At 42.7% G+C, this 26,396-nt stretch overlaps 2 protein-coding genes and 1 long non-coding RNA gene across 3 annotated transcripts; 2 read left to right on the forward strand and 1 right to left on the reverse strand.

The window, feature by feature from the left end:
- Nucleotides 1-3,470: 3,470 nt before the first annotated feature.
- LOC121398773 (zinc finger CCCH domain-containing protein 18-like) lies at nt 3,471-6,808 on the forward strand. Its single transcript, XM_041578075.1, has 9 exons — nt 3,471-3,589; nt 3,960-4,029; nt 4,142-4,181; nt 4,297-4,384; nt 4,480-4,695; nt 4,784-4,843; nt 5,139-5,209; nt 5,604-5,880; nt 6,758-6,808. The coding sequence occupies exons 1-9, from the start codon at nt 3,557-3,559 to the stop codon at nt 6,806-6,808; spliced, it is 906 nt and encodes a 301-aa protein (XP_041434009.1). The 5' UTR covers nt 3,471-3,556.
- Nucleotides 6,809-9,989: 3,181 nt separating this feature from the next.
- LOC121399203 lies at nt 9,990-26,347 on the reverse strand. Its single transcript, XR_005964818.1, has 3 exons — nt 26,125-26,347; nt 16,925-17,023; nt 9,990-10,114 (listed from the first exon to the last, which is right to left on the reverse strand). It is a non-coding gene; the product is annotated as an uncharacterized LOC121399203 (long non-coding RNA).
- LOC121399202 (cilia- and flagella-associated protein 251-like) lies at nt 19,906-23,476 on the forward strand. The gene is made up of 9 exons (XM_041579273.1): nt 19,906-20,040; nt 20,449-20,518; nt 20,631-20,670; nt 20,786-20,873; nt 20,969-21,022; nt 21,273-21,332; nt 21,633-21,703; nt 22,098-22,680; nt 23,243-23,476. Exons 1-9 carry the CDS (start codon nt 20,008-20,010, stop codon nt 23,291-23,293), a joined length of 1,050 nt encoding a protein of 349 aa, XP_041435207.1. The 5' UTR covers nt 19,906-20,007; the 3' UTR covers nt 23,294-23,476.
- Nucleotides 26,348-26,396: the final 49 nt, after the last annotated feature.

Below are 26,396 nucleotides of genomic sequence, written 5' to 3' on the forward strand. Positions count from 1 at the left end.
GGCATGTTCTGTAAATAAAATGGTGCAATCCATTTTATTTCCAGTTTCTGAGGCAACAATACATGAAAAATACTTTTGCAAAGCACTGTATTTGGTCACAGAACCCCTCAGTGAAACCTTATGAAGTGACACCTATAAAGAGAGATCCCATAAAACTATGGTAGCATGGGTATTCCCCTGTTCTAAGCACAATTCAGCAGAAACAGCTACCTAAGTTTGCATATAGCCTGTACAGAGACATTCCATAAAACTATGGCAGCATAGGTATTCCCCTGTACTAAGCTTAATTCAGTAGGAACAGCCCCCTAAGTTTGCTCATTGCCTGTACACAGAGTTTCCAAAAAATGTCCCTGTACTAAGCACAATGAAGACGGAACAGTACCCTCAGCTTGCTACTTTGCTCATAACCTGTACAGAGAGATCCCATAAGACTATGCCAGGATAGGTATTCGCAAGTAGTAAGTACAATTAAGCACGAACTGTTCCTAAGTTTGCTCATAGCTTGTACGTAGAGATCCCATAAAACAATCTCTCCCTACTATACCTGCTATCTCATAGCCACACTCCCTTCCCAGAGACTATTTTCCCACTGTTACTATAGGCACCACATCTACCTACTATAGCTGCTATACCACAGTCACACTCCCTTCCAAAATGTGTTGCAAGGACCCCCACTGCAGATGCAAGCTGAAGAGTAGAACATGTAGATGGCTTTTAATCTGACATATAGGGGCAGATTTATCAAGGGTCCAATTTCGAAGTGGAAAATACTTCGAAATTCGACCATCTAATTTAAATACTTCGACTTTCGAATATCGAAGTCGAAGTTTTTTGATGGAATCTGGCTATCCTGCGGTCGAAATAAAATCGTTCGATCGAACGATTAAATTGTTCGAATCGAACGTTTCGAAGGATTTCAGCGATCGATGGAAGGAGTTTACTTCAACAACAATTGAAACCTCTTTAAGTATATGACACCAGCTAAATAAAAACGGTTCACTGGTCCATATCCATCACCACTGACCCCAATAAGAAACAACACTGACTACTTACCTGGGATTGAAGATAAGGGATACAAAACTGCTTTTGGGCTCCAGAATCTTCATTCGAGGCACCTGCTAGGCATGGAAAAAAGACCAGATCCCCATGTTCCTAAAAAAACAAAGAAAAGAGGTGAGTTGGGGACAAGTGGAGGTACAGACAGCTGAAACATTACATGACGTCTATATCAATAGGAAATACTGTGTGTAGACCACTAACCAGCTTTGAAACATATAGCACTTTAAATACACCGACACAAACTCTCTCTCTTGTTGGAACACAAACACCCCAACTTACCGGACTATTCCAAATAATCACAAAATGCTCAATAAGCAATAAATACCAAGAACAATGAGAACCACCATCTCTACCCACTATTTAAGATAAGGAAGGGACCCCCTACAAGCAAAGGACACCCCAGTTCTACCAGACTGAGCAACAGCAGCAGCACTGATTGGAACCATGGCTGATGAATGAATGGATCCAACAGATATGGCAGCGCAGTAACTGCACTGACTCAATAGGCCACACATACAAAGCAATGCTCTGTGTACTTAATAGGCTGTGTATGTGCTGCACATCTAATTAGAAATAAATGCCATATAAACCTCACTCATCAAAAGGGAACACTTTCCCTTTAAGAGCAGGGAACAGAGGTGACCTGGCAATGTTACAGTTGGTTCAGTCCGTTGGTTGGCCCTGTGGCGAGAGGTAAGACTACTATCCCTCTGGGAGATTTTTTGCCATAAAATCTTTATTTTAGTGGAAAAAGAGGAGGGAATTTGGCCGATGTCCCCCACAGACCAGCAGGTGTTGCGCCTCTCACTGATTTTAGTGAATTTGGATATTTTTCCCCTAAAATGTGCTTGGGAGATGCCTTTAATCTTAGTGCTGGTTGGGAGACACAGACCAGGATTTGGCAGTCATGCAGGGCTGCCAGCAAATATTCACATTATCTTCTGAAGGTAACATTTGGGGACCCCGTACCACACCATAAGCTGCTTCATTTATGTTCCCACTACTGACAGGCTCCTTAGAGATTTGTCCCTTTGCCCCTGGGTATGTGCCCTGCTCTTATGTACCAACATTGTAGCTAAATACATGTTCCCTTGATCCAAGTCTGGAACTAGGGGTGGGAAGCAGAGGCACGTGCCATGGGGACAGTTGGGGGGTAATAGCAAATGAGTGGGGGACATACAGCAGGTCCCATAGAAGAGAGGAGACTTTATACCTAGGGTTTGACAGTTGGTTTAGTCCGTTGGTTGGCTCTGTGTTGAATGTATATTCCCTCTGAGAGATTTCTTGCCAAATAACCTTTACTATAGTAAAAAAAAAGAGGGGAAAAGGTTGGATGATGCCCCCCCAGACTAGCAGATGTGGCTCCTCTCCCTGATTTTAGTGAATTAGGAGAATTTTCCCATAAATGTGCCTTTAATATTAGTGCTGGTTGGCAGACACAGACCAGGATTTGGCAGTTATTCAGGGCTTAGACTGAGGCCCAATATCTGCTGGAACTGATACAAAGCTCAAGTTTAGGGGAAAATAGATCTCTGCCTTCCTCTGTATTATATAGCAAATATTAAGTGCTAAATTCATTAACTTGTCTTTATATTCTCTTTTCTATACAGATTGCTACAGCGCTTTTCCTGATTTTTGGACCGCGACTTCGGTGCTTCACACCTGCCTATTAACACCTGGGTTATTTTTTATTTTTTTTGGTTTCTCCATTGTTCAGTCAATTACATCTTTAGCTGAACAGTGTAAGAGAGAGCCAGGGGCTCCTTAGGGAGACCCCCCCTTGGGGTGCCCCAGCCTTGTGCCGCCCCCTATTTTTTGCCCCCCCACCGGAGAATCTTCTTTAAGAGGTAATCTTGCAAATTCAACTGATTCAGCACATGATTTCTTCTTCAGCGAGTCTGTCGTAAATTCACTTGGGGGGGTCGGCTTTGTGCATATGAGCCCATACGGCTACTGTATATGGTATTTATAAGAAGCCAATTCATCAGCAGCATTAATAATGGGCTTTTATCATTGACTGGAACAATATTTCATACAAATGGGAGAATATAGATAAGGAAATAAATAAATGGGTGGTTCACCTTTAATGTATATTTTAGTATGTTACAGGATGGCTACTTCTAAGCAACTTTTTCACTGGTCTTCATTAAATGTTTTCGATAGTTTTCTGACTCTTTCCGGCTTTCAATGGGTCACTGACCCCATCAAAAAACAAATGGTCTGTAAGGCTACACGTTTATTGTTATTGCTACTTTTCTTCAAAGCACATGGTTGCTAGAGTCATTTGGACCATAGCAACCACATGGCTGAAATTGCAAACTGGAGAGCTGCTGAAGAAAAAGTTCAATAACTCAAAAGCCACAATTAATAAAAAAAACCAAGTGCAAATTGTCTTAGAATATCACTATCTGCATCCTACTAAAAGTTCATTTAAAGGGGAACAACTCTTGACTTCATTTTGGCTGATTATGTCTATTTGTCCCTGTAGGTTTCAACGATGGACAAGGTGCAGAGAAAACCATCGCTTCTGGTAATGCCTCAGTGTAAAACAATCCTCTCTCATCTGAACTGGTGTTTCCCTTTCTCTCTTCTATATAAGCTCTCCTTAAGCAGCTGTCTGTCTGCACTGATTCTATATATATATATATATATATATATATATATATATAAATGGGAGCTGCCAAACCTTTTGCCTCTGTGCATGCAGAACTGACATCCAGGGAATCCAATCACGACGTTTATTTAATTTTCAGAATAAAATGCCCTTATTCCTGGCATGTTTGCCCCATAAAAACCCAAACCCTTTTCTGTCTCTTTTCCCCTCAGAGCCAGGCTGACTGTGAGCAGCATTTAGAGCCATTTAGTATTCTGTCCCTAATGCTCTTTCTTTTCACTTATAGACGCTGTACTCCGTCCTGAAGGACTTCAGGGGGGAACATACGGACTTTGAGGCCCTCGCCTCTTATTACGGTAAAATCCTATATTATTTATCAGTTCCTAAGGTTGTGCCATTCGTTTTATCATATGTGAATGCCTTTCCCCCTATAGCTCAGTATTTAACAGAAATGTGTTTTTCCTGCAGAACATCACTACCGGGTCGAATTCGGCGAGAACATCGTCCTGTAAGTAAACCATAAATGGACTTGGGAATCATTTGCTATTGCCCCAGGGGTAACTGCAAGGGCAATAAGGCTGGAAAATGTTTAATAAACATTCAGTGATATCTTTCGTTTTCAGAAAGCACTTCCTTCTTACGTGCGAAGTGGACCCGAGGATGAGGGCCAAGGAGAACATTATCCTGTACTGGAAAATGCTCAACTCACTGGTATGTAATGCAGAATTGATGTTTAGGTAAATTGGGAACAAATTATATTAGATTGCCAGCTCTTATCTCACACTGCTTCTTTCTTTATGTTACAGGAAGTGATCAAGAGGGAATATGCCGCCCTCAGGAAGTCTGCCAAGCTGCCTCCTGTAAGTGTCACTAGTATTATTATGGGAGAGGTTATTTTCACTGTGTGTCTCTATAATAATCAAGAACATTATTATTCATTGTATCTGCCCTGGGGTCATCTAAAGTCACCCATCCAAGTGCCATTTTCACCAGCAACAAAAATGGGTTTATGCACAGACACTGCATAGAGTTTTATCACAAGCGGCCACATGGCCACAATAATGGCATTGCTACAAAGAAGCGCTTAACATTGACTCTCTTCTTCCACAGGATCATCCAACTCGAGTCCAAAACCGGAGGCAGCAACTCGAGTATCTGCGGCTGGAGAATGTAAGTTCACCTGGGATCACTGTCCCTGATGCTTTTTCTTTTTAACAACTAGATACTGAACTTTGATTGGTCCATTGTAATCAGGACAACTGCACACGGGTGATTTGGGGTTTTTTCTCCATATGATGAGAAAAGGCTGAACAATATCACATCATCAGCTGCCGGCAGGGAATCCCACACCCTCACTGCCCTCAGCATATAAAGGTACTATTAGCAGCACATCTACAGGCTTAATCCTAACTGTCTCCTTTCTTTCCCCTTTGCTCCTATCCTTGTGCCTCCCATGCGCTCACAGACCATCAACCAACACCTTAACCAGCTGCACAACGAGTTTGTGAGAGAGCAGAAGCTACAGGAAGCTGCTGGGTATGTATTTTGCAATTAACACTTTCAATTACACTTACTGGCACATGGATACTGGTTCAAAAAATAGATGTTTTCTCGTACCTCTGGGTGCTTTGGCCATACTAATAGTAAATAGCACAGAAACTTGTTGAACTTTTTTAGGTCCCTACAACCATAGCATGTATTTCAGCATGTATCACTGGGTGAAGTCTAGCATGGAACTTACTCAGCTCAGTAACTGCCCAATGTGTTACAGTAGGGACAGGTGTGTAGCAGGCATAATGTTATTTCTTAGGTACAAGGCTATCTGGCTATTTTAATCCTCCAGTGATCAGAATTGTAGTTGCAATACTTTGGAAACAAATTACAATAATGACCTTTTTTTTTTTTTACATTTTCTTCCCTTCAAACCTAGTAAGAAACAAAGTCCTGCAGCTGAAGAAGAGGAGGAGGATGGAGCCCCTGCAGCAGCAGCAGAAGAGGAAGCCCTTGCCTCAGAAGAGAATGAAGAGGAAGCAGAAGGAGCTCCAGCAGAAGACCATCAAGCCCCTGCAGTGGAGGAGAAGATGATGGAGGAGCAAGCTCCTGCAGAGGAAGACAAGGAAGAAGACGCTCCTGGAGCAGAAGAAGAGGAAGCTCCAACAAATGAAGAAGAAAAAGAAGAGGAAAGCGCTCCCGCTGAAGAACAGCAAGTTCCTGAAGAGGAGGAGAAAGAAGAGGGAGCGGAAGAAGGAGGTTCTGCAGAAGAACATAAAGCCCCTGCAGTGGAGGAGAAGAAGACGGAGGAGCAATCTCCTGCAGTGGAAGAAGAACAGGTAGGACCTCCTGAAGCAAATGAAGAGCCAACTCCTGCAGCGGAGGAGAAAGAAGAGGGAGCGGATGGAAAAGAAGAAGCTTCTGAGGTGGAAGAGATCATCAAAGATCCTCCGGTGGTGGAGAGGCCAACCCTGCGAAAACAGCTTAGGAAGGCCATCATGAAGAGGCTCCGGAGAGTATGGGTAATGTATCAATTTACTGACATTTACCCATTATCTAGAGATGCCTCATGTTGTCCAGTGCAGCTCCACTTTACTTCCTGCAGTTCTGTGCATTTTCAATCAGAACAATAAAAGGAAATCATACACCGTCTGATGAGCCCGCAGGCTGATTACTTTGAGGGCACCCCATAGACCGATGTTTGGCTGCCTTTAGGTTGTAAGAGGTTGCTGACAGAGATCGAAGTCTGCAGATAAAGTGTTGATTCTATAGCAGGCCAATAACAGGGGATGTAGGTAATGCTTATAGGGCTGCTGGACATCTGGCTTAGATATCCACCTTTGGAAATGGGTTGCTACTGGGTAATAGACTGGCACCAGGTGATCAAAGCATATAAAAGAATAAATGGCGCAGGCTCAGACTGAGTTTCATAATAGGCCAAGGCATTCCATGTGTAGAGAGAGAGACCCAAACAGTCCCCACAGGCCCAATGAATAGTGCGTTCTTAAAGCACGACCGAGCCTTTAATATCATAAAGAACCAAGTATTTGTCTTTATTCTTATGTCAACACTTTCTAAATCTTTTCTTTTCAGAATTCCACTCAAAGACTCACCTGCTGCTGCCGACCCAACACCATGGCCTAAATCCTTCCGGTTCTACCTCTCCCAAGGGCGTATGTCTGTGTGTCTGTCTGTCTGTGTGTTTGTGGGTTATGTACAGAAGGGAGTGTGGGAGTTATATACAAGAGTGGGTGAGGGGTTATGTACAGGAGGGAGAGTGAGGGTTATGTACAGGAGTGAGGTAAGGGATTATGTACAGGAGGGAGAGTGAGGGGTTATGCACAAGAGGAAGGGTGGGAGTTATGTACAGGAGGAAGTGTGGGAGTTATATACAGGAGGGAGTGTGGGAGTTATGTACAGGAGTGGGGTAAGGGATTATGTACAGGAGGGAGAGTGAGGCGTTATGTACAGGAGGAATGGTGGGAGTTATATACAGGAGGGAGTGTGGGAGTTATGTACAGGAGTGGGGTAAGGGATTATGTACAGGAGGGAGAGTGAGGGGTTATGTACAGGAGTGGGGTGAGGGATTATGTACAGGAGGGAGAGTGAGGGGTTATGCACAGGAGGAAGGGTGGGAGTTATATACAGGAGGAAGTGTGGGAGTTATGTACAGGAGTGGGGTAAGGATTATGTACAGGAGGGAGAGTGAGGGGTTATGTACAGGAGGAAGGGTGGGAGTTATATACAGGAGGAAGGGTCGGAGTTATGTACAGGAGGGAGGGTGGGGGTAGGAGTAATGATGGGGGGATATCTACAGTAGGGACGTTGAAGGGGGTGTGTATAGGTAAGGGTGTGTATAGGAGGGGGTGGGGGTGCTTAGCATGATCCAGGGTGTAAAACCGACTGCCGTTTCTAGGAGTCAGGAAGGCATTTTTACCTTCAGTGCAGATTGGCCCTCATAGTACTCTAGGGTTTTTCTCCTTCCTCTGGATCATTGGTCGTTAGGGATGCCCAAATATAAATTAGCTATTAGTTTTAATAAATCCTGTGCTCCCCGCCAGGTTTCCCATTAAATATGTCTCAGCGTTTTTCTTTAATGCCTATGGTGAATATTGAGGGAAGGGGCTCCTGTGCCTCGTTCTACTAAGGACACATATTGATCTCCAATGATTGGAAGGAACTACAAAATTGCTTTACTCCATAGGCCACAATGTAAGCATTTCCATTCAAGTCCGTTGCCCCTTTCTTAATAATGGAATTCCATCCACTTCCCACCAGCCTATTTATACTATACCAGACATTTAGTATATGAAGGTGCTTGATATTGGGGAACGCCTATGCTGGATTTGTTTTTTGGTTACCACCCTCTTCAGGTTATGAGACATCCTTTTTGGGTGGGGGATTCCTGCTAAAGCGATGGAGGAGTATTATATTTCTTCTTGCCCCCACAATGACACCCTCCATTGTTTGCTATTCGAGCAAGAGCTTTGAGGGGTAATAAGGAAGGTAGGTGCAAGTTGGGCCAACCCTGCCACTGGACCCATGACCCCCCCCCACTCAGTACCAAAGTTCACATGGACATGAACCTGGAACAGTAACTTTTGGTCAAGGTAGACTCTTTAAACAGTTACCTAACTCAACCTAAATCAAATGTATTAGTAGAACTTTTCTGCATTTCTGATGTGTAAATATGAGGCAGTAGGTTAAATCCTTTGGTCAAACACTAGCCGGTCCTAATAAAGGCAATGGCAAACGAGGAAATGTGTTGCCCACTGGAAATCTGTGCTACTGTCAGGAGAGAATATACTCATGAAATGACCTTCCCCTTCTTTAAATCTTAAATGTTAAAAAAACATTGGTGGCTTAGGGCCCTAAGAGTTCAAAACATTGGTGGCCTGGGGTCATAAGAGTTGAAAACATTGGTGACCTGGGGCCCTAGAAGGTAAAAACGTTGGTGACCTGGGACCCTAAGAGTTAAAAACAATGGTGACCTGGGGCATAAGAGGTAAAAACATTGGCGGCAAGGTGCCATAAGAGTTAAAAACATTGGTGACCTGGGGCATAAGAGTTAAAAACATTGGTGGCCTGGGGCCCTAAGAGTTAAAAACATGGTGGCAAGGGGACCTAAGAGTTAAAAACATTGGTGGCAAGGGGCCCTAAGCGTTAAAAACATTGGTGGCAAGGGGCCCTAAGCGTTAAAAACATTGGTGGCAAGGGGCCCTAAGAGTTAAAAACATTGGTGGCATGGGGCCCTAAGAATTAAAAACATTGGAGGCAAGGGACCCCAAGAATTAAAAACATTGGTGGCAAGGGGCCCTAAGAGTTAAAAACATTGGTGGTAAGGAGCCCTTAGAATTAAAAACATTGGTGGTAAAGGGGCCCTAAGTGTTAAAAACATTGGTGGCAAGGGACACAAAGAGTTTAAAACATTGGTGGCACGGGGGCCCTAAAAGTTAAAAATATTGGTGGCCTGGGGCCCTAAAAATTAAAAACATTGGTGGCCTGGGGCATAAAGAGCTAAAAACAATTGTGGAAAATACAAATATCCTTATCATCTACAGTGGGGGCATATTATCCCTTATTATACATGAGTGATACTCAGAGTTCCCTGTATAACTGAACCTGCAGCCTTCTGTCTCTTTATGGTAACAAAACCCCTCAATGACTTCTAATATCCTTATCATCTACAGTGGGGATACATTATCCTTTATAATACGAGTAATAAGCAGAGTTCCCTATATAAGTCTGCAGCCTTGTGCCTTTATATGGTCACAGAGCCCATCAGTGACATCTAGCATCCTTAATCCATATCATTTAAAGTAGGGGGCACATTATCCCTTATAATCAATCAGTGATAGTCCCCTGTATAACTCAGCCTGCAACCTTGTGCCTTTATATGGTTGTAGAACCCCAGTCCAGCCCCCAAGGCCCACCCCAGATCCACCCAAGCCTACACCACAGTAAAAAGGCCACATAGATATCAGTCTATCAAAACTAAACCCCTCCCACACAAGATTTATAAAAAGCCATTATCGGTGGTTAAAACAAAAACATTGTTGGCCAGGGTCCCACATAAAAGTTTTACAAAAATCATTAGTGGCCAGCCCCCCCCCCATAAAAGTTTTTTAGGACCCCCTGTACAAGTTAAAAAAAAATCATTATGGCCCCCTCTTCAAAGTTAAAAAGAAACATTGGTGGTCAGGGGCCCCATAGAATATTCAAAAAAAACATTGGTGGCCAGGGGCCTATATAGTATTAACGTAATCCATTGGTGGCCAGGGGTTTAATAAAATAAAAAAAACACATTTATGATCAGTGGAACTTACCTTAGACTCCTTTCCTTACTTTGGGTCCTTTCACGGCTTCAGGACTTCAACTTCGTGTCTTTTCATGAATTTGGGTCTTTTTGCAGCTTTGAAGAGCCCCCCACATGCTCTGTCATTTCAGGTACTGCAAAACCAACACATTTGCAGCATTCATTTGTGGGGCAAAGATAGAAAAAAGTATGTTCACCCCAGAAAACCATATATTTTCAGAAAGTGGACATTCCCCTGAATCCACCATTGGGTATGCTTGTCTTTCTACTCCAAAGCACCAAGCTGCAACCCTTTCCTAAATTTGGAGATTTTGGTGACATTTACAAAAATCACCTCATAACTTCTACCTTGCAGCAAACAATTACAAACAATTAGGGTGACCTGACTGAAAACCACATCATTTTGTAAACTACACATTATGATGACTCCAAAATGGGTGATTATGTATTTCTGCTCCAAACTGTATAACTGCAAAGCAATGTAAGAAAAAAAACACGAAAAAATCAAATACAATTATGCAAATCAGTAAAATAAAATAACTGATCCGATAGCGTGGTTAGTGGTCAGAATACTCAAGGCAAAAGTCACGGTATGAAATCAACAGCTTTAGGGGGGAAAAAAAGGGAAATTATAAAAATGAAGAACTAAAAAACAAAAAGTGATCTGCGTTCCCTGTAAAATTCAGCCTGCAACTTTGTGCCTTTATATGGTCATAAAACCACTCAGTGACATACTGTGGAAGTACAGTAGCCCTTATAAAACATGAGTGGAACTCGGAGATCCCTGTATAATTCAGCCTGCAGACTTGAGACTTTTTATGGTCACAAAACCCCTAGGTGACATCTAATATCCTTATCATTTAAAGAAGGGGGTACATCATCACTTATAATATATGAGTGGTACTCAGAGTTCCCTGTACAACGTAGCCTACAGCCTTGTACCTTTATATGGTGATACAAGGCGTCAGTGACTTCTAATATCCATATTATTTCCAGTAACGTGGACATTATCCCTTATAATAGATGTGTGATACCCACTGTTCCATGTATAATTCAGCCTGCAGCTTTGTGCTGTTATATAGTCACACAACCCCTCCGTGACATCTAATATCCTAATCATTTACAGTAGGGGGTACATTATCCCGTTAAACACACAAGTGATTCTCAGTCCCCTGTATAACTCAGTCTGCAGCCTTGTGCCTTTATAAGGTTAGAGAGCCTCTCGGTGACATCTAATATCCTTACAATTTACAGTGGGGCAACATTATCCCTTAAAATATGAGATACAAAGAGTTCCCCATATTTATAACATCCTGCAACTTATGTCTTTATATGGTCAGAGAACCATATGTAGTGACATCTACTATCCTTATCATTAACAGTAGTGGGTACCATATCCCTTATACTGTATATAAGTCATATGATAAGTGATTATGGCTTAAAAGAGGGGTTACATGATCGCCTGTACTAGAAAAGTGATACTCAAAGTCCCCTGTATAACACAGCCCGCAGCCATGCACCTTTATATGGTCACAGAACTTCTCAATTACATCTAATATCCTTATTATTTATAGTGGGGGTACATTATCCCTTATAGTACATTACCATTTGTAATAAGGGGAACAGAATTCCTTTGCAGCTGAATTGTTGCCTCAGTTTCGAGAATCAATTCGCTTGCGGCAAAACCCGGAAATACACCACAATTTGTGTCTGGCAAATTTATTCGCCCATCTCTGTCCCTGTATAACTCAGCCCACAGCCTTGTTCCTTCATATAGTCACCAAACACAACTGAATTCTAATACCCTTATTGTTTAAAATGCAGGGTAAAATAATCCTTATAATACACAATTAGGGAGTACATTATTCCTTATAATACACGAGTGAGATTCGTAACAACTATGAAGCACAGATATAAAAAAAAATGAAAGTACTCTAGGGTGCTAGCACTCACTACATATAATGTATTTGAGGTACCAACCACCTCTTGGTGGTTTAAATATATTTATTGGGTGCCTGGACTCTCTGCCTCCCACTGTATATAATGTACTTTGGGGTTCGATGCCCCTCCCCACTTCCCTTTACATGTTTAGGTCCAGTACCCAAATGTGAATATGCAAATTGGGCTTTCGATTAGGTTTGATATTGAGCCAAATCTGAAAACTGACTGCACTTTTAGTCTCCTACCCTTAAAAATAGTTTGAACCCAACCTCAGTTACAGATCAACCGTAGACGCACTACTTCCCTCAACTGCTCTTATCTTAACATACTGAGATACCATGCAGTTTGTGCTTCCAATATTACTCTGTAATCAGTATTGGAATATACTAAGACTAATAACAGCTTATCTGTTGCAGCTGTCTTTTCTTCCCCATTAACAAAAAAACCCCCTATATCTGGGTCTTAACACCTTGTAAAGTGATAGACAGTCCCAACGACAGTAACACTAAACCAGTGACAATGAGGAATGAATGCATATTGGGAAATTGCTTAGCGTTGCATTGTTTCAGGAGTCAGAACCAGCAGTTCAGAGGACAGAAAGGGACAGTCAGATAGTAACAAACATTACCAACTACAGTGACACACGTCTACAAACCCTTTATATGGTCACAGAAGCCCTCAGTGGCTTCTTCTTGTAATTGAAACAAGAATTGAAACATTACCCTTATAATACATGAGTGATAATCAGAGTTCCCTGTAAAACTCAGCCTTTTGCCCCGTGTCATCATGTGGTCACACAACCCCTCAGTTACATCTAATATCCATATCATTTACAGTAGGGGCTTAATTATGCCTTATGATAAACGAGTGATCGTGGGAGTTCCCGGTTTAACTCAAACTCCATCCTTGAGCCTTTATAAAGTCACAGAACCTCTCAATGACTTCTAATATCCTCAATTTACAGTGAGGGACATTATCCCTTACAATACACGTGTGATGCTCAGAGTTCCTGGAATAACTCAGCCTGCAGCCTTGTGCCTTTATATGATCAGAGAACCCCTCATTTACAATAGGGGGTACAGTATATCTAATAATCGAGGAGTGATACTCAGAGTTCCCTGTATAACACAGCCTTGTGCCTTTTAGGGTCACAGAACCCCTCAGTGACATCGAATATCCTTATAATTGTACAGTAGGGGGTACATTATCTCTTATAATACAATAGTGGTACTCAAGAGTACGCAGTATAACCCCGCCTATAGCCTTGTGCTTTCACATAGTCAAAGACATCTAATACTCTTATCATTTACAGTAGGGAGAACCTTATCCCTTATAATCAATGAGTGATAGTCCCCTATATAACTCCTGCAGCCCTGTGCCTTTACATGGTCACAGAACCCCTTAGTGACTTCTAATATCCTTACAATTTACAGTGGGGATTAATTATACCTTATAATACATGTGTGATCATCCCCTGTATAACTCAGCCTGCAGCCTGGACATGGACCCCTGCTGCAAATCCCTCTGCTCACAATGTCCCCTCCCCTGGCAGTGCATACCTTCTTCAGTTCACGCCATTTCTTCATGCTGCGGGGGGGGAGGCGATCAGCAAGGAGGCTCTGCCAGCAGTGAGCGGGTCTGGGTTGGCGGGGCCCATGAGGGCTGTTGGCCCACCGGCCCAGTTAATATCCATATCATTTACAGCAGGGGTACATTACCTTGTGATTCTCAGAGTCCCCTGTATAACTCAGCCTACAGCCTTTATATGGTCACAGAACCACTCAGTATCTAGTATCCTTATAATTTACAGTAGGAGGTACAATATCCATTATAATACATAAGTGACAATTCTTTGTTCAACTCAGCCTGTAACTGTGTGCCTTTATATGGTCACAGAACCCGTCAGTGACTTCTAATATTTTTAGCATTTGCAGTGGGGGTGCATTAAACCTTATAATACATGAGCAATACTCAGAGATCCCTGTATAACTTAGCCTGAAGCCTTGTGCCTTTATATGGTCACAGAACCCCTCTGTGAATGCTAATATCCTTATCATTTACACAAGGGGTACAGTATCCCTTATAATCAATGAATGATGAACCCTGTATAACTGAACCTGCAGCCCTGTGCCTCTATATGGTCATAGAACACCTCAGTGAAATCTAAATTCCTTATCAAGTAACGCAAGAGAAACATTATCCCGTATAATAAATGAGTGATACGCAAAGATCCCTGCGTAGGAATATCCTTTTAATATCCTAATTTATAGTGGGTGTATAATATCCCTTATATTTTCCATGCAGCCTTGTGCCTTTATATAGTCACAGAACAGTAGTTCACAGTAGAGGTTTCATTATCCCTTATAAAAAATGAGTGAACATCAAGAGTTCCCTGTATAATAAAACATGCAGCCTTGTGCTTTTATATGGTATCAGAACCACTCAGTGACTTCCTTATAATTTATAGTATGGGGTACATTATCCCTTATAATACATGAGACATGTTTAGAGACCCTTGTATAACTCAGCCTACAGCCTTGTGCCTTTATATGGTCTCATTAGGCCTACATTATCACATATAATACATACATGATAGTCCCCTGTATAACACAGCCTGCAGCCTTCTGTCTTTATGTGGTCTCATATGCCTATGTGACTTCTAATTGTCTTACAATTTACAGTAGGGGGTACAGTATCCTTTACAGGACATGAGTGATCGTTCCCTGACTAACTCAGCCTGCAGCCAATATGCCTTTATATAAATATGACAGCATAGGTATTCCCCTGTGCTAAGCACAATTCAGCAGGAACAGTCCCCAAGTTTGCTCATAGCCTGTACAAAAATATACCATAAAATTATAGATGCTTAGGTAAACCCCTGTACTAAGAACAATTAAGCAGGAACAGTCCCTTAAGTTTGCTCATTATCTGTACAGAGAGATACCATAAGACTATGGTAGAATAAGTGTTCCCCTGTACTATGCTTAATTCAGTAGGAACAGCCCCCTAAGTTTGCTTGTAAACCGAGTTTCCAAAAACCTATGGAAGCATAGGAATTCCTCTGTACTATAAGCACAATGACTGCAGGAACACTCCATAAGTTTTTTCTTAGCCTGTATAGAGAGATCCCATAAAACTAGGGCAGCATAGCTATTCCCCTGTACTAAACACAATTCAGCAGGAACAGTCCCTAAGTTTGCTCTTAGCCTGTACAGAGAGATCCCATAAAACTATGGCAGCATAGGTATTCCCATATAATAAGCACTATTCAGCAGGAACGGTCCTAAATTGGGTCATAGCCTGTACAGAGAGATACCAGAAAACTAGAACAGCATCGGAATTTTCCTATACTAAGCACAATTCAACAGGAACAGCACCCTAAGCTTGCTCATAACCTGTACAGAGAGACACCATAAAACTGTGGCAGCATAAGTATTCCCCTGCACTAAGCACAATTCAGCAGAAACAGCCGATAAATTTGCTCATAGCCTGTACAAAATATACCATATAACTAAGGCAGCAAAGGTGGTCCCCTGGACTAAGCACAATTCAGCAGGAACAGCCCTTAAGTTTGATCAAAGCCTGTACAAAATAGACCATACAACTAAGGCAGCAAAGGCATTCCCTGTACTAAGCACAATTAAGGAACAGTCCCTAAAGTTTATTCGTAGCCTGTTCAGAGAGATCCCATAAAAGTAGGGCAGCATGATTACTCCTCTGTACTAAGCACAATTCAGCAGGAACAGTCCCCCAAATTTTGTTCATATCCTGTTCAGAAGATCCCATAAAAGTAGGGCAGCATGGGTATTCCTCCGTCCTAAGCCAAATTCAACAGGAACAGTCGGCAAAGTTTGTTCATAGTCTGTACAGAGAGATTCCATAAAACAAGGTAGCATGGGTATTGCCCTGTACTAAGCCCAATTCAGCAGGAACAGTCCCTAAGTTTGATCATAGCCTGCAAAGAGAGATACTATAAAACTATGGCAGCATTGATATTCCTCTGTACTAAACAAAATGAAGCTGGAAAAGTCCCTAAGTTTGCTTATAGCCTGTACAGAGAGATACCATACAACTATGGAAGCATAGGTATTCCCCTGTACTAAGCACAATTCAGCAGGAACTGCCCCCTATGTTTGCTCATAGCCTGTACAGAGAGATCCCATAAGACTATGCCAGGATAGGTATTCGCAAGTAGTAAGTACAATTAAGCAGGAACTGTTCCTAAGTTTGCTCATAGCTTGTACGTAGAGATCCCATAAAACAATCTCTCCCTACTATACCTGCTATCTCATAGCCACAGTCCCTTCCCAGAGACTATTTTCCCACTGTTACTATAGGCACCACATCTACCTACTATAGCTGCAATACCACAGTCACACTCCCTTCCCAAATGTGTTGTAAGGACCCCCACTGCAGACAGGGGCGATCCTGGCCCCTCCGCTGCCTGAGGCAGCAGCAGTTGCTGCTGCCCCCCCTCCCCCGGAAATTCGCTCTTAAAGTACCAGGAGCAGCATTTTTGCTGCCCCTGGCACCTAGTGGGGCGCTGCCGCCTGAGGCAACAGCCTCAACTAGCCTCATTGGCGAAGCACCCCTGACTGCAGATGCAAGCTGAAGAGTAGAACATGTAGATGGCTTTTAATCTGACATATAGGGGCAGATTTATCAAGGGTCCAATTTCGAAGTGGAAAATACTTCGAAATTCGACCATCTAATTTAAATACTTCGACTTTCGAATATCGAAGTCGAAGTTTTTTGATCGAATCTGGCTATCCTGTGGTCGAAATAAAATAGTTCGATCGAACGATTAAATTGTTCGAATCGAACGTTTCGAAGGATTTCAGCGATCGATGGAAGGATTTTACTTCAACAACAATTGAAACTGAAAAAAAGTGTTTGGAAGGTAATCAACCTCTTTAAGTATATGACACCAGCTAAACAAAAACGGTTCACTGGTCCATATCCATCACCACTGACCCCAATAAGAAACAACACTGACTACTTACCTGGGATTGAAGATAAGGGATACAAAACTGCTTTTGGGCTCCAGAATCTTCATTCGAGGCACCTGCTAGGCATGGAAAAAAGACCAGATCCCCATGTTCCTAAAAAAACAAAGAAAAGCGGTGAGTTGGGGACAAGTGGAGGTACCGACAGCTGAAACATTACATGACTTCTATATCAATAGGAAATACTGTGTGTAGACCACTAACCAGCTTTGAAACATATAGCACTTTAAATACACCGACACAAACTCTCTCTCTGACGTACAAGGTCTTGTTGGAACACAAACACCCCAACTTACCGGACTATTCCAAATAATCACAAAATGCTCAATAAGCAATAAATACCAAGAACAATGAGAACCACCATCTCTACCCACTATTTAAGATAAGGAAGGGACCCCCTACAAGCAAAGGACACCCCAGTTCTACCAGACTGAGCAACAGCAGCAGCACTGATTGGAACCATGGCTGATGAATGAATGGATCCAACAGATATGGCAGCGCAGTAACTGCACTGACTCAATAGGCCACACATACAAAGCAATGCTCTGTGTACTTAATAGGCTGTGTATGTGCTGCACATCTAATTAGAAATAAATGCCATATAAACCTCACTCATCAAAAGGGAACACTTTCCCTTTAAGAGCAGGGAACAGAGGTGACCTGGCAATGTTACAGTTGGTTCAGTCCGTTGGTTGGCCCTGTGGCGAGAGGTAAGACTACTATCCCTCTGGGAGATTTTTTGCCAAAAAATCTTTATTTTAGTGGAAAAAGAGGAGGGAATTTGGCCGATGTCCCCCACAGACCAGCAGGTGTTGCGCCTCTCACTGATTTTAGTGAATTTGGATATTTTTCCCCTAAAATGTGCTTGGGAGATGCCTTTAATCTTAGTGCTGGTTGGGAGACACAGACCAGGATTTGGCAGTCATGCAGGGCTGCCAGCAAATATTCACATTATCTTCTGAAGGTAACATTTGGGGACCCCGTACCACACCATAAGCTGCTTCATTTATGTTCCCACTACTGACAGGCTCCTTAGAGATTTGTCCCTTTGCCCCCTGGGTATGTGCCCTGCTCTTATGTACCAACATTGTAGCTAAATACATGTTCCCTTGATCCAAGTCTGGAACTAGGGGTGGGAAGCAGAGGCACGTGCCATGGGGACAGTTGGGGGGTAATAGCAAATGAGTGGGGGACATACAGCAGGTCCCATAGAAGAGAGGAGACTTTATACCTAGGGTTTGACAGTTGGTTTAGTCCGTTGGTTGGCTCTGTGTTGAATGTATATTCCCTCTGAGAGATTTCTTGCCAAATAACCTTTACTATAGTAAAAAAAAAGAGGGGAAAAGGTTGGATGATGCCCCCCCAGACTAGCAGATGTGGCTCCTCTCCCTGATTTTAGTGAATTAGGAGAATTTTCCCATAAATGTGCCTTTAATATTAGTGCTGGTTTGCAGACACAGACCAGGATTTGGCAGTTATTCAGGGCTGCCAGCAAATATTCACATTATCTTCTGAAGGTAACATTTGGGGACCCCGTACCACACCATAAGCTGCTTCATTTATGTTCCCACTACTGACAGGCTACTTAGAGATTTGTCCCTTTGCCCCCTGGGTATGTGCCCTGCTCTTATGTACCAACATTGTAGCTAAATACATGTTCCCTTGATCCAAGTCTGGAACTAGGGGTGGGAAGCAGAGGCACGTGCCATGGGGACAGTTGGGGGGTAATAGCAAATGAGTGGGGGACATACAGCAGGTCCCATAGAAGAGAGGAGACATCAAACCTAGGGATCAGACAGTTGGTTTAGTCCGTTGGTTGGCTCTGTGTTGAATGTATATTCCCTCTGAGAGATTTCTTGCCAAATAACCTTTACTATAGTAAAAAAAAGAGGGGAAAAGGTTGGATGATGCCCCCCCAGACTAGCAGATGTGGCTCCTCTCCCCGATTTTAGTGAATTAGGAGAATTTTCCCATAAATGTGCTTGGGAGATGCCTTTAATATTAGTGCTGGTTGGCAGACACAGACCAGGATTTGGCAGTTATTCAGGGCTTAGACTGAGGCCCAATATCTGCTGGAACTGATACAAAGCTCAAGTTTAGGGGAAAATAGATCTCTGCCTTCCTCTGTATTATATAGCAAATATTAAGTGCTAAATTCATTAACTTGCCTTTATATTCTCTTTTCTATACAGATTGCTACAGCGCTTTTCCTGATTTTTGGACCGCGACTTCGGTGCTTCACACCTGCCTATTAACACCTGGGTTATTTTTTTTTTTGGTTTCTCCATTGTTCAGTCAATTACATCTTTAGCTGAACAGTGTAAGAGAGAGCCAGGGGCTCCTTAGGGAGACCCCCCCTTGGGGTGCCCCGGCCTTGTGCCGCCCCCTATTTTTCCCCCCCCACCCGGAGAATCTTCTTTAAGAGGTAATCTTGCAAATTCAACTGATTCAGCACATGATTTCTTCTTCAGCGAGTCTGTCGTAAATTCACTTGGGGGGGTCGGCTTTGTGCATATGAGCCCATACGGCTACTGTATATGGTATTTATAAGAAGCCAATTCATCAGCAGCATTAATAAAGGGCTTTTATCATTGACTGGAACAATGTTTCATACAAATGGGAGAATATAGATAAGGAAATAAATAAATGGCTGTTTCACCTTTAATGTATATTTTAGTATGTTACAGGATGGCTACTTCTAAGCAACTTTTTCACTGGTCTTCATTAAATGTTTTCGATAGTTTTCTGACTCTTTCCGGCTTTCAATGGGTCACTGACCCCATCAAAAAACAAATGGTCTGTAAGGCTACACGTTTATTGTTATTACTACTTTTCTTCAAAGCACATGGTTGCTAGAGTCATTTGGACCATAGCAACCACATGGCTAAAATTGCAAACTGGAGAGCTGCTGAAGAAAAAGTTCAATAACTCAAAAGCCACAAATAATAAAAAAAGGAAAACCAAGTGCAAATTGTCTTAGAATATCACTATCTGCATCCTACTAAAAGTTCATTTAAAGGGGAACAACTCTTGACTTCATTTTGGCTGATTATGTCTATTTGTCCCTGTAGGTTTCAACGATGGACAAGGTGCAGAGAAAACCATCGCTTCTGGTAATGCCTCAGTGTAAAACAATCCTCTCTCAACTGGTGTTTCCCTTTCTCTCTTCTATATAAGCTCTCCTTAAGCAGCTGTCTGTCTGCACTGATTCTTTTATATATATATATATAAATATATATATATATATATATATATATATATATATATATATATATATATATATATATATATATGGGAGCTGCCAAACCTTTTGCCTCTGTGCATGCAGAACTGACATCCAGGGAATCCAATCACTACGTTTATTTAATTTTCAGAATAAAATGCCCTTATTCCTGGCATGTTTGCCCCATAAAAACCCAAACCCTTTTCTGTCTCTTTTCTCCTCAGAGCCAGGCTGACTGTGAGCAGCATTTAGAGCCATTTAGTATTCTGTCCCTAATGCTCTTTCTTTTCACTTATAGACGCTGTACTCCGTCCTGAAGGACTTCAGGGGGGAACATACGGACTTTGAGGCCCTCGCCTCTTATTACGGTAAAATCCTATATTATTTATCAGTTCCTAAGGTTGTGCCATTCGTTTTATCATATGTGAATGCCTTTCCCCCTATAGCTCAGTATTTAACAGAAATGTGTTTTTCCTGCAGAACATCACTACCGGGTCGAATTCGGCGAGAACATCGTCCTGTAAGTAAACCATAAATGGACTTGGGAATCATTTGCTATTGCCCCAGGGGTAACTGCAAGGGCAATAAGGCTGGAAAATGTTTAATAAACATTCAGTGATATCTTTCGTTTTCAGAAAGCACTTCCTTCTTACATGCGAAGTGGACCCGAGGATGAGGGCCAAGGAGAACATTATCCTGTACTGGAAAATGCTCAACTCACTGGTAGGTAATGCAGAATTGATGTTTAGGTAAATAGGGAACAAATTATATTAGATTGCCAGCTCTTATCTCACACTGCTTCTTTCTTTATGTTACAGGAAGTGATCAAGAGGGAATATGCCGCCCTCAGGAAGTCTGCCAAGCTGCCTCCTGTAAGTGTCACTAGTATTATTATGGGAGAGGTTATTTTCACTGTGTGTCTCTATAATAATCAAGAACATTATTATTCATTGTATCTGCCCTGGGGTCATCTAAAGTCATCCATCCAAGTGCCATTTTCACCAGCAACAAAAATGGGGTTATGCACAGACACTGCATAGAGTTTTATCACAAGCGGCCACATGGCCACAATAATGGCATTGCTACAAAGAAGCGCTTAACATTGACTCTCTTCTTCCACAGGATCATCCAACTCGAGTCCAAAACCGGAGGCAGCAACTTGAGTATCTGCGGCTGGAGAATGTAAGTTCACCTGGGATCACTGTCCCTGATGCTTTTCTTGGGTTTTTTAACAACTAGATACTGAACTTTGATTGGTCCATTGCAATCAGGACAACTGCACACGGGTGATTTGGGGTTTTTTCTCCCTATGATGAGAAAAGGCTGAACAATATCACAATATCAGCTGCCGGCAGGGAATCCCACACCCTCACTGCCCTCAGCATATAAAGGTACTATTAGCAGCACATCTACAGGCTTAATCTTAACTGTCTCCTTTCTTTCCCCTTTGCTCCTATCCTTGTGCCTCCCATGCGCTCACAGACCATCAACCAACATCTTAACCAGCTGCACAACGAGTTTGTGAGAGAGCAGAAGCTACAGGAAGCTGCTGGGTATGTATTTTGCAATTAACACTTTCAATTACACTTACTGGCACATGGATACTGGTTCAAAAAATAGATGTTTTCTCCTACCTCTGGGTGCTTTGGCCATACTAATAGTAAATAGCACAGAAACTTGTTGAACTTTTTTAGGTCCCTACAACCATAGCATGTATCTCAGCATGTATCACTGGGTGAAGTCTAGCATGGAACTTACTCAGCTCAGTAACTGCCCAATGTGTTACAGTAGGGACAGGTGTGTAGCAGGCATAATGTTATTTCTTAGGTACAAGGCTATCAGGCTATTTTAATCCTCCAGTGATCAGAATTGTAGTTGCAATACTTTGGAAACAAATTACAATAATGACCCATTTTTTTTTTTACATTTTCTTCCCTTCAAACCTAGTAAGAAACAAAGTCCTGCAGCTGAAGAAGAGGAGGAGGATGGAGCCCCTGCAGCAGCAGCAGAAGAGGAAGCCCTTGCCTCAGAAGAGAACGAAGAGGAAGCAGAAGGAGCTCCAGCAGAAGACCATCAAGCCCCTGCAGTGGAGGAGAAGATGATGGAGGAGCAAGCTCCTGCAGAGGAAGACAAGGAAGAAGACGCTCCTGGAGCAGAAGAAGAGGAAGCTCCAACAAATGAAGCAGAAAAAGAAGAGGAAAGCGCTCCCGCTGAAGAACAGCAAGTTCCTGAAGAGGAGGAGAAAGAAGAGGGAGCGGAAGAAGGAGGTTCTGCAGAAGAACATCAAGCCCTTGCAGTGGAGGAGAAGAAGACGGAGGAGCAATCTCCTGCAGTGGAAGAAGAACCGGTAGGACCTCCTGAAGCAAATGAAGAGCAAACTCCTGCAGCGGAGGAGAAAGAAGAGGGAGCGGATGGAAAAGAAGAAGCTTCTGAGGTGGAAGAGATCATCAAAGATCCTCCGGTGGTGGAGAGGCCAACCCTGCGAAAACAGCTTAGGAAGGCCATCATGAAGAGGCTCCGGAGAGTATGGGTAATGTATCAATTTACTGACATTTACCCATTATCTAGAGATGCCTCATGTTGTCCAGTGCAGCTCCACTTTACTTCCTGCAGTTCTGTGCATTTTCAATCAGAACAATAAAAGGAAATCATACACCGTCTGATGAGCCCGCAGGCTGATTACTTTGAGGGCACCCCATAGACCGATGTTTGGCTGCCTTTAGGTTGTAAGAGGTTGCTGACAGAGATCGAAGTCTGCAGATAAAGTGTTGATTCTATAGCAGGCCAATAACAGGGGAGGTAGGTAATGCTTATAGGGCTGCTGGACATCTGGCTTAGATATCCACCTTTGGAAATGGGTTGCTACTGGGTAATAGACTGGCACCAGGTGATCATATAAAAGAATAAATGGCGCAGGCTCAGACTGAGTTTCATAATAGGCCAAGGCATTCCATGAGTAGAGAGACCCAAACAGTCCCCACAGGCCCAATGAATAGTGCGTTCTTAAAGCACGACCGAGCCTTTAATATCATAAAGAACCAAGTATTTGTCTTTATTCTTATGTCAACACTTTCTAAATCTTTTCTTTTCAGCATTTCACTCAAAGACTCACCTGCTGCTGCCGACCCAACACCATGGCCTAAATCCTTCCGGTTCTACCTCTCCCAAGGGCGTATGTCTGTGTGTCTGTCTGTCTGTGTGTTTGTGGGTTATGTACAGAAGGGAGTGTGGGAGTTATATACAAGAGTGGGTGAGGGGTTATGTACAGGAGGGAGAGTGAGGGGTTATGTACAGGAGTGGGGTGAGGGATTATGTACAGGAGGGAGAGTGAGGGGTTATGCACAGGAGGAAGGGTGGGAGTTATATACAGGAGGAAGTGTGGGAGTTATGTACAGGAGTGGGGTAAGGGATTATGTACAGGAGGGAGAGTGAGGGGTTATGTACAGGAGGAAGGGTGGGAGTTATTTACAGGAGGAAGGGTCGGAGTTATGTACAGGAGGGAGGGTGGGGGTAGGAGTAATGATGGGGGGATATCTACAGTAGGGAGGTTGAAGGGGGTGTGTATAGGTAAGGGTGTGTATAGGAGGGGGTGGGGGTGCTTAGCATGATCCAGGGTGTAAAACCGACTGCCGTTTCTAGGAGTCAGGAAGGCATTTTTACCTTCAGTGCAGATTGGCCCTCATAGTACTCTAGGGTTTTTCTCCTTCCTCTGGATCATTGGTCGTTAGGGATGCCCAAATATAAATTAGCTATTAATTTTAATAAATCCTGTGCTCCCCGCCAGGTTTCCCATTAAATATGTCTCAGCGTTTTTCTTTAATGCCTATGGTGAATATTGAGGGAAGGGGCTCCTGTGCCTCGTTCTACTAAGGACACATATTGATCTCCAATGATTGGAAGGAACTACAAAATTGCTTTACTCCATAGGCCACAATGTAAGCATTTCCATTCAAGTCCGTTGCCCCTTTCTTAATAAAGGAAATCCCACCAGCCTATTTATACTATACCAGACATTTAGTATATGAAGGTGCTTGATACTGGGGAACGCCTATGCTGGATTTGTTTTTTGGTTACCACTCTCTTCAGGTTATGAGACATCCTTTTTGGGTGGGGGATTCCTGCTAAAGCGATGGAGGAGTATTATATTTCTTCTTGCCCCCACAATGACACCCTCCATTGTTTGCTATTCGAACAAGAGCTTTGAGGGGTAAAAAGGAAGGTAGGTGCAAGTTGGGCCAACCCTGCCACTGGACCCATGACCCCCCCCACTCAGTACCAAAGTTCACATGGACATGAACCTGGAACAGTAACTTTTGGTCAAGGTAGACTCTTTAAACAGTTACCTATCTCAACCTAAATCAAATGTATTAGTAGAACTTTTCTGCATTTCTGATGTGTAAATATGAGGCAGTAGGTTAAATCCTTTGGTCAAACACTAGCCGGTCCTAATAAAGGCAACGGCAAACAAGGAAATGTGTTGCCCACTGGAAATCTGTGCTACTGTCAGGAGAGAATATACTCATGAAATGACCTTCCCCTTCTTTAAATCTTAAATGTTAAAAAAACATTGGTGGCTTAGGGCCCTAAGAGTTCAAAACATTGGTGGCCTGGGGTCATAAGAGTTGAAAACATTGGTGACCTGGGGCATAAGAGTTAAAAACATTGGCGGCCTGGGGCCCTAAGTGGTAAAAACATTGGCGGCAAGGTGCCATAAGAGTTAAAAACATTGGTGACCTGGGGCATAAGAGTTAAAAACATTGGTGGCCTGGGGCCCTAAGAGTTAAAAACATGGTGGCAAGGGGACCTAAGAGTTAAAAACATTGGTGGCAAGGGGCCCTAAGCGTTAAAAACATTGGTGGCAAGGGGCCCTAAGAGTTAAAAACATTGGTGGCATGGGGCCCTAAGAATTAAAAACATTGGAGGCAAGGGACCCCAAGAATTAAAAACATTGGTGGCAAGGGGCCCTAAGAGTTAAAAACATTGGTGGTAAGGAGCCCTTAGAATTAAAAACATTGGTGGTAAAGGGGCCCTAAGTGTTAAAAACATTGGTGGCAAGGGACACAAAGAGTTTAAAACATTGGTGGCACGGGGGCCCTAAAAGTTAAAAATATTGGTGGCCTGGGGCCCTAAAAATTAAAAACATTGGTGGCCTGGGGCATAAAGAGCTAAAAACAATTGTGGAAAATACAAATATCCTTATCATCTACAGTGGGGGCATATTATCCCTTATTATACATGAGTGATACTCAGAGTTCCCTGTATAACTGAACCTGCAGCCTTCTGTCTCTTTATGGTAACAAAACCCCTCAATGACTTCTAATATCCTTATCATCTACAGTGGGGATACATTATCCTTTATAATACGAGTAATAAGCAGAGTTCCCTATATAAGTCTGCAGCCTTGTGCCTTTATATGGTCACAGAGCCCATCAGTGACATCTAGCATCCTTAATCCATATCATTTAAAGTAGGGGGCACATTATCCCTTATAATCAATCAGTGATAGTCCCCTGTATAACTCAGCCTGCAACCTTGTGCCTTTATATGGTTGTAGAACCCCAGTCCAGCCCCCAAGGCCCACCCCAGATCCACCCAAGCCTACACCACAGTAAAAAGGCCACATAGATATCAGTCTATCAAAACTAAACCCCTCCCACACAAGATTTATAAAAAGCCATTATCGGTGGTTAAAACAAAAACATTGTTGGCCAGGGTCCCACATAAAAGTTTTACAAAAATCATTAGTGGCCAGCCCCCCCCTAAAAGTTTTTTAGGACCCCCTGTACAAGTTAAAAAAAAAAAATCATTATGGCCCCCTCTTCAAAGTTAAAAAGAAACATTGGTGGTCATGGGCCCCATAGAATATTCAAAAAAAACATTGGTGGCCAGGGGCCTATATAGTATTAACGTAATCCATTGGTGGCCAGGGGTTTAATAAAATAAAAAAAACACATTTATGATCAGTGGAACTTACCTTAGACTCCTTTCCTTACTTTGGGTCCTTTCACGGCTTCAGGACTTCAACTTAGTGTCTTTTCATGAATTTGGGTCTTTTTGCAGCTTTGAAGAGCCCCCCACATGCTCTGTCATTTCAGCTAAAAAACCAACACATTTGCAGCATTCATTTGTGGGGCAAAGATAGAAAAAAGTATGTTCACCCCAGAAAACCATATATTTTCAGAAAGTGGACATTCCCCTGAATCCACATTGGGTATGCTTGTCTTTCTACTCCAAAGCACCAAGCTG

The sequence above is a fragment of the Xenopus laevis genome, chromosome 9_10S, assembly GCF_017654675.1.
Source record: "Xenopus laevis strain J_2021 chromosome 9_10S, Xenopus_laevis_v10.1, whole genome shotgun sequence".
NCBI classification, from domain to species: domain Eukaryota; kingdom Metazoa; phylum Chordata; class Amphibia; order Anura; family Pipidae; genus Xenopus; species Xenopus laevis.

What these genes read in the sequence shown, in the direction of transcription:
- LOC121399202 (XM_041579273.1), top strand. Translation starts at nt 20,008, where the DNA reads ATGGACAAGGTGCAGAGAAAACCATCGCTTCTG. An exon ending in GGAAAATGCTCAACTCACTG is followed by an intron (nt 20,874 to 20,968) that starts GTAGGTAATGCA and finishes TTTATGTTACAG; the next exon opens with GAAGTGATCAAGAGGGAATA. An exon ending in AGAGGCTCCGGAGAGTATGG is followed by an intron (nt 22,681 to 23,242) that starts GTAATGTATCAA and finishes TTTTCTTTTCAG; the next exon opens with CATTTCACTCAAAGACTCAC.
- LOC121398773 (XM_041578075.1), top strand. Translation starts at nt 3,557, where the DNA reads ATGGACAAGGTGCAGAGAAAACCATCGCTTCTG. An exon ending in TTCGGCGAGAACATCGTCCT is followed by an intron (nt 4,182 to 4,296) that starts GTAAGTAAACCA and finishes TTTCGTTTTCAG; the next exon opens with AAAGCACTTCCTTCTTACGT. An exon ending in GGAAAATGCTCAACTCACTG is followed by an intron (nt 4,385 to 4,479) that starts GTATGTAATGCA and finishes TTTATGTTACAG; the next exon opens with GAAGTGATCAAGAGGGAATA.